Raw genomic sequence first — 17,479 nt, forward strand, 5'->3', positions numbered from 1 at the left:
GTTTCCTTTCAATGTTGCACATCTTGCATTCAATAAGCACATGAAGGACAGATAGCTGCCCTCCATATCGATGACACCGTGGCTTGTTTGTGTCAGTCAACAGGTATGAATGTGTGATGTGTGTGTGGCCGATTCTAAGTCTGTATAAGGCCACTTCTATTGATCTAGCATGTTTCTCAGAAGGAGGTCTTTCAATTTTAAGTTTAATGACATGCAATTTGTTGCTTATTTCCTTATCCCACTGTTGTTGCCAGTGCTCTCGCAGCTTCCTCCTCACATAAGGTTTGAGGTCTTGATATGGAACCAGCTTAATATACATGCTTTCACGAAGGGCAGCAGCTGCAGCACTTTGGTCAGCGGCTTCATTTCCAGCAATGCCACAGTGGCCCGGAACCCAGCACACTGTGACAGCAAGCTTGAGACTATAAGCCGAGTACAGAGCTCTTAGAACAGCATTAAAAGTTGGGTTTTTACTAGCCTTCAGAGATGAAAGCTTTGTAACAACACTCAGTGAGTCTGTGTATATAACTGAGCTCTTAATTTTGTTTTGGAGAATGTGGTTCAAAGCTAGCAGGATACCATATGCCTCTGCAGTAAATATACTAGTGTTCCTGTTCATTGTTTTGGACAATGTGAATATGGGGCCAATTGCAGCACAAGACACCGCTGCAGAAGTCTCTGAGGCATCTGTGTAGAATTCAGCTGCCTTGTATTTGTCCCTGAGTGACAGAAAGTGCTGAGTAATAACAAAGTTTGGCACATTTTTCTTTTGCAGTTCTCTGAAAGACATGTCGCACTGAATTGGGCAAATGTCCCACGGAGCAACCAACTCATGAATGGAGGTGCAGTAAACTTCAGCAAGAGGAACTTGTAGGTCCTTTGAGAGGCATGACACTGCCAAAGGGAAGGGTGGTGCTATGGATGATCATTTTCAAAAAGTTTATTATTAGTGTTGTTTTTCATAATTGCGTTCAAAGGGTGTTCCTTCTTAGAAGTAATCTTTGCAGCATACATCAGAGCTGTGTAAGTGCGCTGGTACTCCAAGGACCACCGATTAGATTCAACGTAAAGGGATGGAATGGGGCTTGTTCGATATGCACCTGTTGCCAAGCGAAGCCCCAAGTTGTATACTGGGTCCAACATTTTCAGTGCTGTTGTGGTTGCAGACTGGTATACAATACATCCATAGTCAATCCTTGACCTTACTAGGCTATTTAGAAGTGAAAGCAGACACTTTGTGTCCATTCCCCATGGCTGATGCGATAGTACCTTTAAAATGTTCATTGTTTTCAGGCATTTCATTTTTAGTAATTTAATATGTGGTATAAATGTGAGTTTGTGGTAAATAAAATACCCAGAAACTTGTGTTCATTTTTTACTGGTATGGGCTGACCTTGTAATGTAATACAAGGAGGGGGATGGTTACCACGCCGCCTGGAAAATACCACAACAGCACTTTTATAAGCATTCAACATAAACCCGTTCGTGTCAGCCCATGTAACCACTCTGTTGACACTTACCGTATAATGCGGAATATAGGTCGAGATTTTTTACAGAAAAATTTGCCGAAAAGTCACCCCTCGACCTATACTGCAGTCACTGGCAGTTGTCATCTGGCGACCGGGCAGCCCATCGAGCCCATCCAAACCCCAAAGGCACCATCGCCACCACCATCAATCGGACGCGACGCCATCTTTGTTTTATTGCTTCTTGCGCTGTCGGCGAATGTGTGCGTGCTATTTTCTTCTTGCTCAAAATGAGTTTAGGCACTTGGCGCCAGTTTACAGCAGCATTTAAAAGAAAAGTTGGGGTTTTCCAAGGCCAATGACGTGTCCGCCTTGCGCCAGTTCGGTATCACCAAAAGAAGTGTTGCTAGCGGCGTTAGCTGAAGGGGCAGCTCTCGGTATGCAACGCTCGTAAGGCCTCGTTTCATGGGCGCTGCTCTGTGCACTTGTGCTGCTGTACAAAGCGGCAAATTTTGTCCGCTAGCGTCGTGCGATGTCTCTATGAATGGATACTCCAAGATGTTTGCTGACCGCCTGCACAGACTGCTGTCGCTCCGGTCTGCACACGAGTGTCCCATGGTCTGCGCTCGCGTCACGATAACATGGTCTTGCGAGTGTTTAAGAAGTGCTGCATAAGCAATTCCCTGGACTGCACCGAGGACGACCTGCTGTGTGGGCGACAGCGAGCCAGAAGCAGTCATCCGACGATACTTCAGACAGTTTTAAATGAGTAATCTGAGACGAAACAAGTTATAGTCTCAATAAAACAATGGTTGGTGCTTAATTTTTTTTTTTTTTTGCATTTTTCGGCTACAAGGTAAGGGGTCGACCTATATTCCGCCTCGACCTATATTCCGCATTATACGGTAATTGGATTTGGCGTTCACATATCGATAAATTACAGGACTTAAAACTAACTTGAATGTCATCAACATAAGTGGAGTATGAGACAGTTCGTGGGAGAACATTTTTTAGTGAACTCATTTTAACAAGAAAAAGTGCGCAGCTCAGCACTCCCCCCTGGGGTACACCATTTTCTTGAACAAAGGTTCTAGACAGCAGGTTACCCACACGAACACGAAATGTGCGATCAAAAAGATAGTCCTTAATAACGTTGAGCATATTACCAGTAAGGCCAAATGACTGCAAATCTAGCAATATACCGTATCGCCATGTTCTATCATACGCCTTCTCCATGTCAAAGAACACAGAGAAGCAGTGTTGCTTATGGATGAAGGCATCTTTTACATATGATTCAAATGCAACCAGGCTATCTGTAGTTGACCTTCCAGACCTGAAGCCTGTTTGATTTTTGTCTAACAGACCATTAAACTCGTGAAAGTACAATAGTCGCCGATTTATCATTTTTTCGAGCAGCTTACATAAACAACTCGTCAAGGCGATGGGACTGTAACTCGCAGCAAGACAGGATTCCTTTCCTTCTTTTAGAAGCGGTACAACGATAGCCTCTTTCCATCTTCTTGGAAAGCGACCTGTTTGCCATATTTTGTTAAAGAGAGAGAGTATTGCAGGCAGGGTTTCACTGTGTAGGTGTCTGATCATGTCATAGCTGATTCGGTCAGCTCCAGGGGCTGACTTACCACATGTCGAGAGTGCACTCATCAATTCAAGCATGGTAAATGGAGCATTATATCCCTCATTCGAACGCAGGTTCACACGAAGGGGCTGGCGCTCTGCTGCCTTCTTATGCTGCAAAAATGTTTGTGTATAATATGAAGAACTGAATACATGTTCAAAGTGTTTCCCAAGAGCATCTGCTTCATCTTTTACAGAGTTACCCACACTACTTACTAGGGGAATAGGATGACTCTTGTATCCTTTTAGCTTCTTTATTCAAGTCCAGACTTTCCTAGAATCTGTATAAGAATTTATAGATGATATAAACCTGGTCCAACTTTCGTTTTTTGCCATACGTCGCGTACGCTTCCCTTTAGCTTTTGCCTGCTTAAACTCGAGAAGGTTGTCGGCCGTGGGATAGCGGCGTAAAAGTGCCCACACCTTGTTCTGTTCAGACCGTGCACGCGTGCAGTCCTCATTCCACCATGGTCTGGGTTTTGGGAGAGTTATAAAAGTAGTCTCTTGAATGCTTTTCTGAGCAGAGTCAAGAATGTGGGCTGTAATCAGTGAACTTGCTGCTTCAACATCTAAATGGCATACTGTTGTAGGGGGTAGCCTGGAAAGTTCTTTGTATGTTTTCTAGTCAGCTGCTTGTAATTTAAATGTTCGAAGTGGTACTGTGCCTTGAGAGTCATTGTTTACAGCCGTTAGTTTTGCAGGAAAATGATCACTGCCATACGGGTTGTTAAATACACTCCATTCAAGCACAGGCAGTAAGATTGCAGAGCCAATTGCAAGGTCTATTGCTGAGTATGTGTGGTGTGTGGAGTTGTAATATGTGGGGAATTTCTTATTAAGGATGCAACATCCGGATGTCGTGACAAACCTTTCAATGAGTCGCCCTCGAGCATCGGCTCGCACAGATCCCCAGATGGGGTTGTGAGCATTAAAATCACCGGCTATGATGTAAGGTTCAGGTAGTTCATTGATTAGGTTTTCAAATTCCACATTGGAAAGGCGATAGTCGGGTGAAATGTAGAGAGAGCAAACTGTCACTAGTTTGCCAAAAACTATGGCTCTGATAGCTACAGCTTCGAGTGATGTCTGTAGCTGGAGGTACTGACAAGCCACAGATTTTTGGAGTACTACTGCCACACCATCAGACGTCTGGATGCAATTTTGTCTGTCCTTACGGTAAACAATGTACTGTGTTAGGAAGTTTGTCTGTGATGGGCGCAGGTGTGTTTCTTGGAGACACAGTATTTGTGGTTTGTGATTGCTGAGGATGTCATAAATATCGTCTAGGTTTCTAAACAACCCCCTACAATTCCAGTACAGAACACTTTCAGTAGCCATGAAAATCAGCAAAAGAGAAAAAAAATTACACCATCTTCCCGTGGGGAACCCTGATGAGGATGCGAAGCATCGCGGCGGTTCCGTGTGGTTCCATTGTGTTGCCGTTATGTTGAGTGATCTGGTTTTTACTAGCGCCAGAGGGAATTGCGCGTCCGGGTCCACACCCATGGCAAAGGCACGCAAGTGGTGTTGTGTTACGGTGAGTAGGCGGTGGTTCTCGAGGCGCTGAAACTCGTCCATCATGTTCTTGTCGATGTTGTCTCTGTGGTAGAATCGGTAGTCTCCGCCAGCTTTGGTGAGGTAAAGGTTGTTGACATTGGTGCACCGGCTGAGAGCAATGTACACGCCCTCCTCTTCGCAGCTTTGTCTTCTCGTTCTTCTTCTTCTTCGGCGGTTCCCCTATGGGAAGATGACGACGGTGGTTGAACGCGAACCTATCTCGTGATGGATTCTTTGGTTGGCCAATCCCTAGGGGCATCCTGCCACAATCAGCATCAGAGGCGCTGCGGACGCGGCTGGTTGAGCTGCAAGGCGTGTGGCACTTCCCGCCACAGCTTTCCCACGGGAAATTCAGCATCCCCACTAAAGTTTTCAGTTCGTCGTTTCCGTTGACGTTCAGCTTCGCGTGCCTTCGTTGTATCAGTAGCTTCTTGACGTAGTTTGAATGAGTCAAGGACATAAGGCGCGTTCGTAGCACTTGCTCCTGTTCCAGATTTGTAGCGTAGTGGGAAGAGCACCGCGTACCTCCCATTGCGGCCAGAGAGTCGTGGGATCGAAACCGGGCGGCGCTAACTATTTCTTTTTTTTATAGTGTAGTATCGCGGAGCTGTGGGTGTAAGGAGGAGAGTTGCGCATGCGCAGTGAGCGTGTGGACGGCGCCGCCATCAACGACGCAGGACCAGGCGAGCCTAAGAAATGCTCCGCATTTAAAAGGATCATGTTCTGGATCATGTCTTTCCCCTCTTTTTAGCAGGCCGTGTTTCAGGGCCCTTCTGAGCAGGTTCACTTAGGTTGTGGGGTCATTTCCAGGGGCAACGACTTTACTGGCCTTTGGTTTGGTCGGTTTGCCACGACCTGTGGCACCGCGGCGCTCCTGTGATGCCTCAGGAGCAGACGTACTTGGAGAGATATTCATGGCCTCAACCTCAGTTTCTGAAGTTGAAAGATTGTCAGGACCAGACTTTGTGCTAGAGGCTGTAGCCACAGCACTGGGCACAGCTGGAACAGCAGTAGCCACAGGAGCAGTCCTCTGCTGTTGCACAGGTGCCGGAGACGAGGCCAGGTCAACATCGCTGACCTGGACAGGAATCGTGCTGGCGACCTTTCGCCCAGCACTAGGTCGGAGTGCAGCAGCAGAAGCCACGGTAGCGACTTTCTGCTGCTGAGTGGGGGGCTGCGACGGGACCAGGTCAGCCTTGCTGTACTGGGTGCCCGCATCTACCAGACGACGCCCCACCCTCCGGCGAGCTGCGTCTGCGTAACTTTTGCCCGATAGCAAGGCATGCTTCAGGCGTGCTTGTGGGAACGTTAGGTTCTCAGCGACTTTCAGTTGGATTATTTCTTTTTCTTTTTTGAATGATGGACATGCACGTGAGAAGGCAGAGTGTGGTCCACTGCAGTTTGGGCATTTCACCTGTTGCTTGTTACAATCGTCACTGGTGTGGTCAGTGCTTGCGCAGTGAGCACAGATGGATCAGCCACGGCACGACAGAGTTCCATGGCCATACTTCTGGCACTTGAAACACCTTCGCGGATTAGGTATGTATGGACGCACTGGACAGGAAATAAATGCAGCATGGACCGATTCGGGAAGTGTTGGACGGTTGAAAGTCAAAACAATGTGCTTAGTTCGGATTTCCTCACCTGCGCGACGTATAGTTATCCTCCGCACAGCTGTTACACCTTGGTCTTTGAGCCTTTCGGGGAGATCGTCTTCATTCTTATGAAGTAGTTCTTGTTAAGAGATGACGCCTTGGGTTGTGTTTAGGCTACGATGTGGCGTGACTGTCACTTTTAGTTGAGCCAGGGTGTCCTGTTTCAGGAGGTTTTCACTTTCGTTTTTTCTTTGTACTTCTACCAGCAGGTCACCTGAGGCAAGTTTTTTTGCATGGTAGTCTTTCCCAACGATGTTCTCGAGGCATTTTGCAATGAGGAACACCGATGTTTTTGCTAGGGGTGCATTTTCTTCTTCGGAGTGTACCCACAAGGTATTTGTTAAAGGTTTTGACAGGTGGAGCTGCTCTGATGCTAAGTACTTCGGTGCGGCCCCTTTTCAGGGACTGATCAGTTTTTCTTGGGGTGGAAAAAGAAGCCATAAATACATGGTGTACATTCGGTGGCAAGGCCGGCCGCCCACCACCAAGCCCAACAAGGGAACGTGAGTTAACACGCTAGCCGTACCTTGCCACTATAATCCTATGCTCGGGATCGAGAGTGACGTCTTTGCACAGGATCAACCCTCGCTGCCTGGAAAAGCTTAGAATTAAGGAAGAAATGAGATGACAAGACAGTGTTAGGAAAGGAAATAGGAAAGAGAAAGAGCTGAGAGGAGGACAGGAAAAGGCGACTGGCTGATTCCCCCCGGGCGGGTCAGACCAGGGCGGGGGTACCTTCTGCAAGAAGCGGGGGCCGAAGTGGCGTGTTGCCGCTGCTGGGGTGCCATAAAGGTCCAAAACAACCCCAACTTTGGCTCAGCCACCAGGTTCCCCTTTTCCCCGGACACGGCAAAGCCATGCACAGCCGGGACGTGAATGGGTCCAACCCACATGTGCTCGGGTGTGTGGTGTTGCAAGACACCAAGTGCCTACGGCAGTAGGCACCCCTGCGGAGCTCGAGACCGTGGTGGCACTACTCACCAAAACACCTTGATTACACAAGGGGCTGCGGGGTGGCCGGTAAGGTCACCTGACCTCAACCCTCTGGACTTCTTCTTGTGGGGCTATATTAAGGGGGGACACTGGTCTTAAAACAATTTCTTTTAATTTTCAAGCAACCTTTGTGAAACTTGTCAGCCTTGCTGCTTTTCTCCCACTGATTTCAGATATGCCATTATTTTCTCAGTAGGTCAATTAGTTCCCAAGATAATTAGCACTAATTAGCCATTTTTAGTCGAGCAATAGATAAAACAGTGTTGGTCATAAAACTGTAATCTTTATATTTTCCAATATTATGAACCCTGGTGAGTGCAATAATCGAAGCAGTTTTTTGATGCATCGCTTGGAACTAATTTTACAGCTCGCTAAACTTTGGTGTTTGAAATGGGCACTCAAAATGGCTCCTTGCCACTGGTGCTACCAAAGTTTAACGAGCTTTAAAATTAGTTCCAAGCGATGCATCAAAAAACTGCTTCGATTAGTGCACTCACCAGGGTTCATAGTATTGGAAAATATAAAGATTACAGTTTTATGACCAACACTGTTTTATCTATTGCATGACTAAAAATGGCTAATTAGTGCTAATTATCTTGGGAACTAATTGACCTACTGAGAAAATAATATATCTGAAATCAGTGGGAGAAAAGCAGCAAGGCTGACAAGTTTCACAAAGGTTGCTTGAAAATTAAAAGAGGCTGTTTTAAGACCAGTGTACCCCCTTAAGGATCGTGTATACAGGACGGAAACAACGACTCCAGAAGTCTTACAGGAGAAGATAACTAAAGTCTGCCGCGGCATTTCACCAACGGTGCTCAAGGCAGCAACAGCAAACTTTCACAGAAGATCGCAGTGTTGCATCGCTGCAGACAGCGACCTCCTCGAGCACTCGTTGTAAAAACGCAAATTCAGACAAATACTGCGTCTGGCCATTTAGGATACTTTTAATCTACCCTGCTCAGCTTTCTGAAAGATTAGTATTCTTAGGCATGTCCAATTTGCTTCCAACAATCGCGAAATGACAGACCTGTTACTGCCAGCAGCACAAGAGATAACCGCTACCTCTGCTTATCACTTCAACGAACTATCGCAGGGGTAGCACATGGATGGCGTAAATGGCACAGCCAATGCCTAAGTCGCTGACCTGTTGCTTTTTAAGCAGCAGTGCGCCTACTGCTGTTTGTGCGCGGAATATTTGGGAGCAGTGCAGTCACGTCGCGCAAGTGGGCATGTCACGTTTTTTTTGTTTTGTTTTTTTTGCGGGCATCATTAGTAAGCTGAAAAACACTTATACCAAATGCATAGGTAAACAGAAAGCACTTATTCCGCCGTTTTGGAAACAGCTCTTCAACTTTCTAATTGGGATTTCTTCCCAAGCTTCATTTGTTCAAATGCTGGCTAATTATCTAATTAAGCAAAACACAAAAAACAGCACGAGAAAATACATACAAAACTGAGCAAAATGCATTTGGCTGCGTCGTTTTACAGTGCATTGGCATATTTTTGAACTCTGGCTACAGTTAGGTTAAACACCCCCCCCCCCCTCCCCTCCCCTCTCTCTCTCTCTCTCTCTCTCTCTCTCTCTCTCTCTCTCTCTCTCTCTCTCTCTCTCTCTCTCTCTCTCTCTCTCTCTCTCTCTCTCTCTCTCTCTCTCTCTCTCTATCTATCTATCTATCTCTCTCTCTCTCTCTCTCTCTATCTATCTATCTATCTATCTATCTATCTATCTATCTGTGCGTGTGTGTGTGCGTGTGTTCCGTTCTTTGCAATCAAATAAACATTTGTTAGCGCCTGTGTCGTCTTCTCTTCCCTTCGTCCCGTGTGTCGCACTGTTTCGTTAAATGATGTACCAACCTGCCCTCCTACAAAAACCAAGTTTGGTTTATTAGAAAGTCTGCTTTATGCCAATAAGAGCGATACCAATTTTATCACAAACTCAAAAAAAGAATGACCGAGACAGCAGGGAAAACAGACGAAGCAGTGGCAACTCCCCAGCCACTTTCCAGAGATTGCTCGATGATGTCACAGAACTTTCTGTGCGTGATTGGCGGACACCAACCCAAGCCAGTGTGCCAAGAAAAATGACGGGGCAATTGCAGTAAGGCCTCTGGTTCTCTTTGGTCACATCACTTGAATGCTAATGCACAGTTAACACACTGGTAACTATGCGTTTAATGCTGGCGCATATTATGTCACTTTAGCTACGAATTTGGATTTTTTTAATAACGAATTGACGAGCCTTCACTGCACTTGAAATAAACACCGTGCCTGTGTTTTCAAATGGCATTCATTTGAGTAATGGTAAACAAAAAAAAAATATTGGTTGCACACGAAGCCCTGTGCAGATATTTTTTAATCACAGTGTGCCCTTTCGGTGCTCCTCCGACATACGAGTGCTCTACACTGTATCTGCTGTTCCCACAACGTCATTTTGACGAGTCCCAAAATGACGATAATGCATAACATGAATGAATGATATAATCTGAGCTATTTTTTTCGGCATTACTCAACTCAGACAACTATTCATTTTGAAGTCGTCTGAAGCCTAAGCTTTTTTAATCTATTCATGGCAAACCAGTAGTAAAGTGGAGCTTATCCGACGGCACAAGTTTTGCAGATACGTTGCAGTGGTCCTGACTCTCTTTGATCAGTGAATGAAATCAGCCCTGCTACATCCACCCTACCCTCCACACTTCCCAAATAGCTCCCTCCCTGGATGCTTGTGCATCACAGGTGTGCATGTGCCGTTGGCTGTCAACATTTCCCATACCACAGGCATGGAACACAAAAGGGGCCCTGACCTCGGCATTCAGCACTCGGTAGGCTGGAATCTGGTGGCCCCACCAGAGATGGCGGGAGATGCACCAATCCCTGCGGTTGAAACCAAAGCCTCTGTCAGACGTAATCGGTGCCGCACTTACAAGCACAGTCTAACTTTACAAGTACAGTCCACTTACAACACTGAAGTGCCACCGGAAAGTCATTGTTATAACTGACAATTGTAGCAACCGAGCCCAAAAGTGTCCTCAAAATTCAAAAATTTGAAAATTTTGGGGGTTAACTCTTTCATTGCGGCGGAAAAACGGCCGATTTTAAGTGCTTCCACAAAACATTTTTTTTCTCTTGAGCTACTGGACACACGTAGCCTTGCTATGCATGAAATTCTAGCTTATAGATTGATCTTCCAAACAGAAAGCAGCAGTTTTGTTAAAGGCACAATTACTTACAGTTTATTCATCAAGTAACCAGAAAAAAGCCCCCAAGAAAAGTATACAAAAAACACAAATCGGCACTATTACCGAGGCTAAAAATTATTTCAGGTATTTTAAGATATAAAAATTGTTCCTACGTTCCTTGGCTATGATTCAATATATAAATCAACACTGTACACCAAGTTTTGGATTTTTTAGGGCCCGTCAACCTAGCGCAACTGACGGCTGTGCCACGCCGCGAGGGCACTCAAGGGTGAGTGAGTCTCTGTAAAATGTGCATCCAAGTACCGTACTTACCCGATTCTAACGCGCACTTTTTTTCCGGAAAAATAGGTCGAAAAATCGCATGCGCGTTAGAATCGGATACGAAACCAAAACAGCAGAAATTTCGTCCCACCCATCGCCATCGCCATGTCAAGATGGCGCTAAAGCTTTTAGCAATGATTTTTCGAACGCAGGAGGCATAGGTGCCTAGGCTTTTCTATCGGCGTTCACACAAATCGTCAAATCTTTCCACTTGCGCGCTTGATAACAGCAATGGCAGCAGCGGCTCTCACGCGTTCAAAACGAGCGGTCGGCTGAAGCATGCGCCTCTGAAGAAGCTCGCGGAATGGGTGTGTGAGGCGTGGGCCACGATCCCATCGACCATGGTTGAACGTTAGTTCAGAAGTGTGGCATCGCGAACGTGCTTGACGGCACCGAGGACGAGATGTTGTGGTCAGCGGAGAGCGATGAGGAGTGAGATGAGTGAGATTACTTCGAGAAATAAATCGCCCGTTTCTCTTGCATTCGCTTGCCTGGGTCACAAAGTTCCGTGCACATTACAATCGGAGGTGCAAGTTTTTTCAGTTTTTTGTCAGGAAAATCAGGTGCGCGTTAGAATCGGGTAATTACGGTATACACTTTTGTGTCCTCGCACAAAATCCTTATCAGTTCGGTGGTAAAAAACAAGAAAAAAAATCGAGCGCTTTCGCCAAGCGTCGCACCTGAACCCTGCAGCGCTAATCTGACATGAGCGCCAGGTTATCTTGAAGGTGATAGTGCGATACGGTGCGGTGCATTTGGCAAAATATCTCGGCCGTACGTTCTCGAGACCCTAAACACAAAATCAAAACCGCAGTCGTCAGATAAGAAGCACGTTTTGTTTATAAATACAGCGCGGAGTCACAACGAAATTACCTGCCAGCGCTTGTTGAAGTGTGAGGCACCTGAACCGGAGCTTCGTCGTCCTAACTGAAATCTGAAGATCCCACATCATTGCTTGATCCCCCACTGCTGCTGGAATCAGAAAAATCGACAGCAGGAGCTGCCGAAGTGCTTGCTACAGCAGTCCGACTATGCGGAGCGCGGCGCGAACCCGACGCCATTTTTCCTCCTCCTCCTCCCCTCTACCGTCGGTTCAAATTTCTCTTGCTCACCGCCACCACACGAGACACATAAACAAACGAAACCGAAATTGAAAGAGAAGTTGCCAATAAACACCCCAGATGGCGATAGTTGTCTGTGCAGCGCGGGTTTCAGATTTTGCGGGAGATTTAAAATCATCGGACGCCGGCTTCCGATTGCCTATGGCGCCGTCGTGAAAGAGTTAAGGCGCCAAAGCTATGAGGTGCACTGTAGTGGAGAGCTCTAAGTTCATTCAGACAACCTGGGGATCTTTAATGTGTGCCCAAAATCAATAAAAAATTTTCCCTACGCGGCAGCCTCAAGACTACCAGTTCCACCTTCAAAACATTCCCTCTCACACATTTCAATCTCAACCACAAAGCAGCAACAGTGACATTGTTCTGCAATGCTTCCACCGCTGCTCTGAAATAAACGTGCTGCAAACCGAAAACAGAAGGAACGTGCTTTGCACCAAGAACATGCTGTGTAACAAGGATGTCCTCTCTCTGCAGGTGCTCTGCGGCAAGAACGCAAAGAAACAGCAATTTCGACAAATGTGATGACGGTGATAATTACCATATCTTCGCGCGTATAACCCACCCCTGCATATAACCCGCACCCCCATTTTCCGTCGACGAATGAAAAAAATATATCCCCACGTATTCCCCGCATATTTTATGCATAAAAGGTTGGACCAAAGCTAATAACTCGGGCAACATTACAAATTTGTTTATGCAAAAGAACTTACCTAGCTGACAACGTAACTACATGACTTGCCGCATACATTTTTTCAGTTGGTGTATTGTTGAGCTGTGGGTGCAAAATAAGCACTGTCAATGGGATGACAGTGGCTCAGTCGCTATAACTGCTCTAGGGGCATCCCGGCCCAACATGCATTGCGGTGAAGCTGCACCAAAGGAAGTACCTCGCATATAATTCGCACCTCTACTTCACCCCTGAAATTTTCGCACTTTTGGTGCAGGTTATACGGGCGAAAATACGGTACACACCTGGTTTGCTCAGAGGGCCAATGGTACCCTAATAACAGCACTGCCGGATGAGGGACAAGTCTTTTGTGCTGTTGCAGCTCTGAATCTTCTCGAGGTGCCCTTGCCCAATTTTTCGTTTTTGTTTGCTGGATATTTCAATCAAACCCCACCCCCCATTACGATGCTTGAAATAAAGCTTATTATCTCTCTCTCTCTGGTGCAAGCTAGAAGCCGTCCCTTCCCTTCTTGTTTAAACCCCCATTCTTCAAGCTGCCCTTAATAGGAATGCACAGATCCCGGTGGAACAAGACACCGCTGCTTTAGGATCTTTTTGTGTTGTACAAAATAGGCTAACACAGCTGCAGCAGCCCTGCGTACCCTATTCTGCTGCCCCTCTGGGAGCCCAAACTTTGCAGAGGGAAAAGCACGGCAACAGATGAGGAAGCCGAACAACGGAAGCAACACTTGTACAGGCAGCTTGTGGTTTCGCAGCCACTAACATGACGAGCAAGATCCCAAGCCACGCCTTCTGACATTCCCACGGTGGACGATGTGCCCATCTGGAGACTTGCATAGAGATTACACTTAGATTTCCCTCTAGTGTCATCATCAGGACAGTCTCCAGCCTGTGGTTCTCAAGTGAAGCACTGCACAAGTCTCTGTACATTACAGCCACTGCTTGCGGGCACAGCTGTCATGAGAAAACTGAAAAGGTGGGATGTCACTTAATGCTGCAGTGAAGGGTCATGGTGGATAATAAAATAAAATAAAAAAAGGCACAGTCGTTTAATGAAACCGTTAGTGATCATGTAATCACTCTTTTTCAGTTACAAATTCTGAGCCATAATATGCTGAAAGAGCAATGGCTGCACCCTATACTCACCAAAAAGATGACAAGAACCTGAGTGCCCACTGAAGAAACCCCCTTGAATTCAAAGCAGTTAACCATTGCCGAACACATTTCACTGCCCTCAAATGCGCTCACTGTTGCGTCCAGCTGTCATTCAGTTAACTACATACAAACGGTAATTCAGCTTTTCTTACATTAGCTTGTTACATGAAACGCGTGCTGGCCCTGCTCTGTGTGTGGCCCTACATGAGTGGACCAACACAACAGGCAGGAAAGCAGGGCAGACTCACTCTGTTTTCGTCAGCCACTCGATCCAGGCCTTGCGGCAGTGGTCCGGCTCAAACACCAGCTCGCCACTCTCCATCGCCTGCACACGGAGAGGCAGTCGGTCTAACAAGCAGTCAAAACAACGCAGCGCTTCGTCCGTTTGTCCTTCCTTGTCCCGTTCTTCGCGCTGTTTTCTCGCTCATCAAAACAACCCCTCTACAAGGCGGACAACAACACCAGGCATTGGGAGGGAGGCCAAGAAAATGGGAGGGAGGTCATGAAAGAATGGATACAGGCAAAATACAAAAAGAAAAGCCTGAGCAAGGCAATTGGTTCAAAACTAAAAATGAAAACCTTCAAGGTGCTGTGGGTGTACATAACATGAGTTTTGGTTCGTTTTGTTCCTTTTTGTCTCCTCATCACAGGCCAATAGCTGATGGCTGTGTAGCGGTAAGAGCAGAGATCAAGGTCACATAAACATAATGCGTACCTTGAGACAGGAAATAAAATAAAAAAAAACAAAACAAGAGAGTGCCAAAACTAAGAAAACGGTGATCCAATGTGTCACGTTCGAGGCTAAAACGTGTATGGCATGAACATGACATTACTAAGAGTGCCATATGCTGTATGTACTTGTGTAATGCATGCACTTTTTTTTCCCCATAAAACCGACACAAAGTTTGGGGTGCATTTATTATGTGGGGCAATTTTTCGAAAACTTTTTCGGGGTGATCAAGGAAGGCCGCAATGCAAAAATAAAATGAATTAGATAACCTACTTTTCGCACCAAATACACGAGTACACTATTCGCAAACAGACAGCGTTTTTATTGTCCTACACTCATCTTCATTGCTCAATGCTTCGGTCTTCATCCAAGTAACTAGACCCGTCGTCCAGGTGGCTGGCTACTTCCGAATTGCACTCGCACAACTGGTCGTCCTCACTGCTGTTCAGAGCACTTGAGATCCCCGTTTTCTTGAAACTGTTGGAGATCAAATCAGCTGGCAGCGAGCACCATGCATCCAAGACCCAGGAGCACACGAGTTCGACGGATGGCCTCTTAATCTTGCCGGTTGGCATCAAGGCGTGCCCTCCCTGGGCCATCCATTCTGTGTGCACTGTCGTCAAACGGCCTGTCCATGCAAACATTAAGGGGGCTGCACCACCGAAGTGAGTCCGCCCGGAATGATGGCGACCTCAGTGTGCAGCTGCTCCTTTAGTTCCCTGCGTACGTTTCCTCCCAAGTGGTCACGAAACCTGTCCTGCACAAGGAGAAACGGAAGAAGCAGGGCGCCAGGTCACCATCCCCAGACAGTGCAGACCCAGTCCGCCATTAGGCCGGCCGACATCCAGCCTTTCTCTTGGGCTTGTACATGCATGCCAGCAGGAAAGTTCGCCTTCGGCAGAGTTTTCCTCTTATATATCACATACGGTGGCAACTTCCTGTCGTCTGCCATGATGGCCAGCCTAACCACGAAGTGCTGCTTCCGGCACCTGTCGTTTTGACGAGCACACTACTTGCTCTTCTTTGTCCGGCTGTCCTACTCACGCGCACGTTGAAGTTGATGGGTGTCTGGTCAGCGTTCCCAAGTTGCCACAGGACGAACTATCAGTCCCGCTGCAGGCATATCACAAACTCATGAAAGTCCATAACCTTCTGTTTGTAGCAAGGAGGCAGTCACTGACAAAGCGATGCGCGCCTCCTCAAGCATGGTCCATTGCATCACATAAAGCGTGCTCTTCACTCATTACTTGCTTTGAAAGCAGTGGAGCTGATGCTGTGCTTCCTAGCTGTGGCTCACATGCGCGTCCTGATCATTTCATGGGAAGCGGCACAGCCCGCCTTTCACAGGTCCCGGACATATTCCAGGCCTACCTCTCCTACATCAGAAAATTTTAAATTTTCGGTCGCCTGATGACACGCCACTCCCAATTTGTAAAGCACCGCTTGTCATGCTGCTTCAGCCAATAACACATGTGGACTTTGTCAATTCCGAAATGCCTACTGGCAGCACGGTTCCCCTGCTCTACAGCATACTCTACAGCCTGCAACTTAAAACCAGCCGTGTAAATGACATTTCGGCCCATCGCCGACTGTGAAGTGCAGGACAAGCAGAGAAACAAGCAACTGCATACCTTCCAGGTTTCCCAAATTATCCCAGAGACTCCCGGATTTGAGATGGTTTTGTATGATTGTAACACACACAAAAAAAATCTCCCGTACACGCACCTGTGTTTAGGAACTCTTTCTCCGATTCTGGCCATATTGCGCCTGAGATACCTGACAATCAAATCCAATGCTGCACCAATTGATATTGCTATCAGTGAAGAGCTTAAAAAGCGTGGTCGGCCATGCGCAGAGGTTCAACCGACCAGTACTGCAGCAACACTAAATGTGAGAGCAGTTCAGCATAGCAAATAAAACATTGCCCCCAGCTCTGAGCATCCATGTCTGACAACCCTCCGTTATGTTGTTCTGGCGCAGTGTCGCACGGTTCAACACTGTTACGTTCGATAGTATTCCCAGGACTTACTCAAAAGGTCGGCGTCAGCTGCACTGCAGTGGTGTATCTTGTTAATAGTTTGAACGACACAATTTGGTTCCTGCTCTGTTGTACCAAAATTAAAACCGCACGTAAAATATTTTATTCTGTTCTTACTAACCTCCTCGGTCAACATCCGTAATGCCATACCGGTGAACCTGGCAGGTATATACCCGACATAGCTGTCACTGAGTGAAAATGGCAGCCAAAAAAAAAAAAAAAGGGCTAGACCCTTTGAGCATTGTTTCAATCGGCTGTGCCACAACGTCACAGTGGAGTCTTCACTTTTATTCTGAGGGATCGCTCTAGGTTGCATGCACGATCATCATCCGCAGGAGTGAGGGAAGTTAGAAAGTTACTGTACTTACCCGATTCTAACGCGCACTTTTTTTCCGGAAAAATAGGTCGAAAAATCGCATGCGCGTTACAATCGGATACGAAACCGAAACCGAAACAGCGGAAATTTCGTCCCACCCATCGCCATCGCCATGTCAAGATGGCGCTAAAGCTTTTAGCAATAATTTTTCGGACGCAGAAAGCATAGGCGCCTAGGCTTTTCTATCGGCGTTCACACAAATCGTCAGATCGTTCCACTTGCGCGCTTGATAACAGCAATGGCAGCAGCGGCTCTCACGCGTTCAAAACGAGCGGTCGGCTGAAGCGTGCGCCTCTGGAGAAGCTCGCGGAATGGGCGTGTGAGGCGTGGGCCACGATCCCATCGACCATGGTTGAACGTTAGTTCAGAAGTGTGGCATCGCGAACATGCTTGACGGCACCGAGGACGAGATGTTGTGGTCAGCGGAGAGTGATGAGGAGTGAGATGAGTGAGATTACTTCGAGAAATAAATCGCCCGTTTCTCTCGCATTCGCTTGCCTGGGTCACAAAGTTCCGTGCACATTACAATCGGAGGTGCAAGTTTTTC

The 17,479-nt window shown here is 46.9% G+C and overlaps 1 protein-coding gene across 1 annotated transcript in view; it reads right to left on the reverse strand.

Annotated features, from left to right (window-relative positions):
* The window catches only part of LOC144175090 (valine--tRNA ligase, mitochondrial-like), a 234,542-nt gene that overhangs the window by 146,471 nt on the left and 70,592 nt on the right, over positions 1-17,479 (reverse strand). Inside the window, exons 12-13 of the mRNA XM_077704154.1 lie at positions 14,037-14,113; positions 10,111-10,180 (exon numbers count right to left, since the gene is read on the reverse strand). Coding sequence (XP_077560280.1) covers positions 10,111-10,180; positions 14,037-14,113 — 147 coding nt within the window. The remainder of the gene's footprint in view (positions 1-10,110; positions 10,181-14,036; positions 14,114-17,479) is intronic.

Source organism: Haemaphysalis longicornis, unplaced genomic scaffold (assembly GCF_048455015.1).
Source record: "Haemaphysalis longicornis isolate Haplotype H1 unplaced genomic scaffold, Haemaphysalis longicornis Haplotype H1 scaffold_1, whole genome shotgun sequence".
In the NCBI taxonomy this organism is placed as follows: domain Eukaryota; kingdom Metazoa; phylum Arthropoda; class Arachnida; order Ixodida; family Ixodidae; genus Haemaphysalis; species Haemaphysalis longicornis.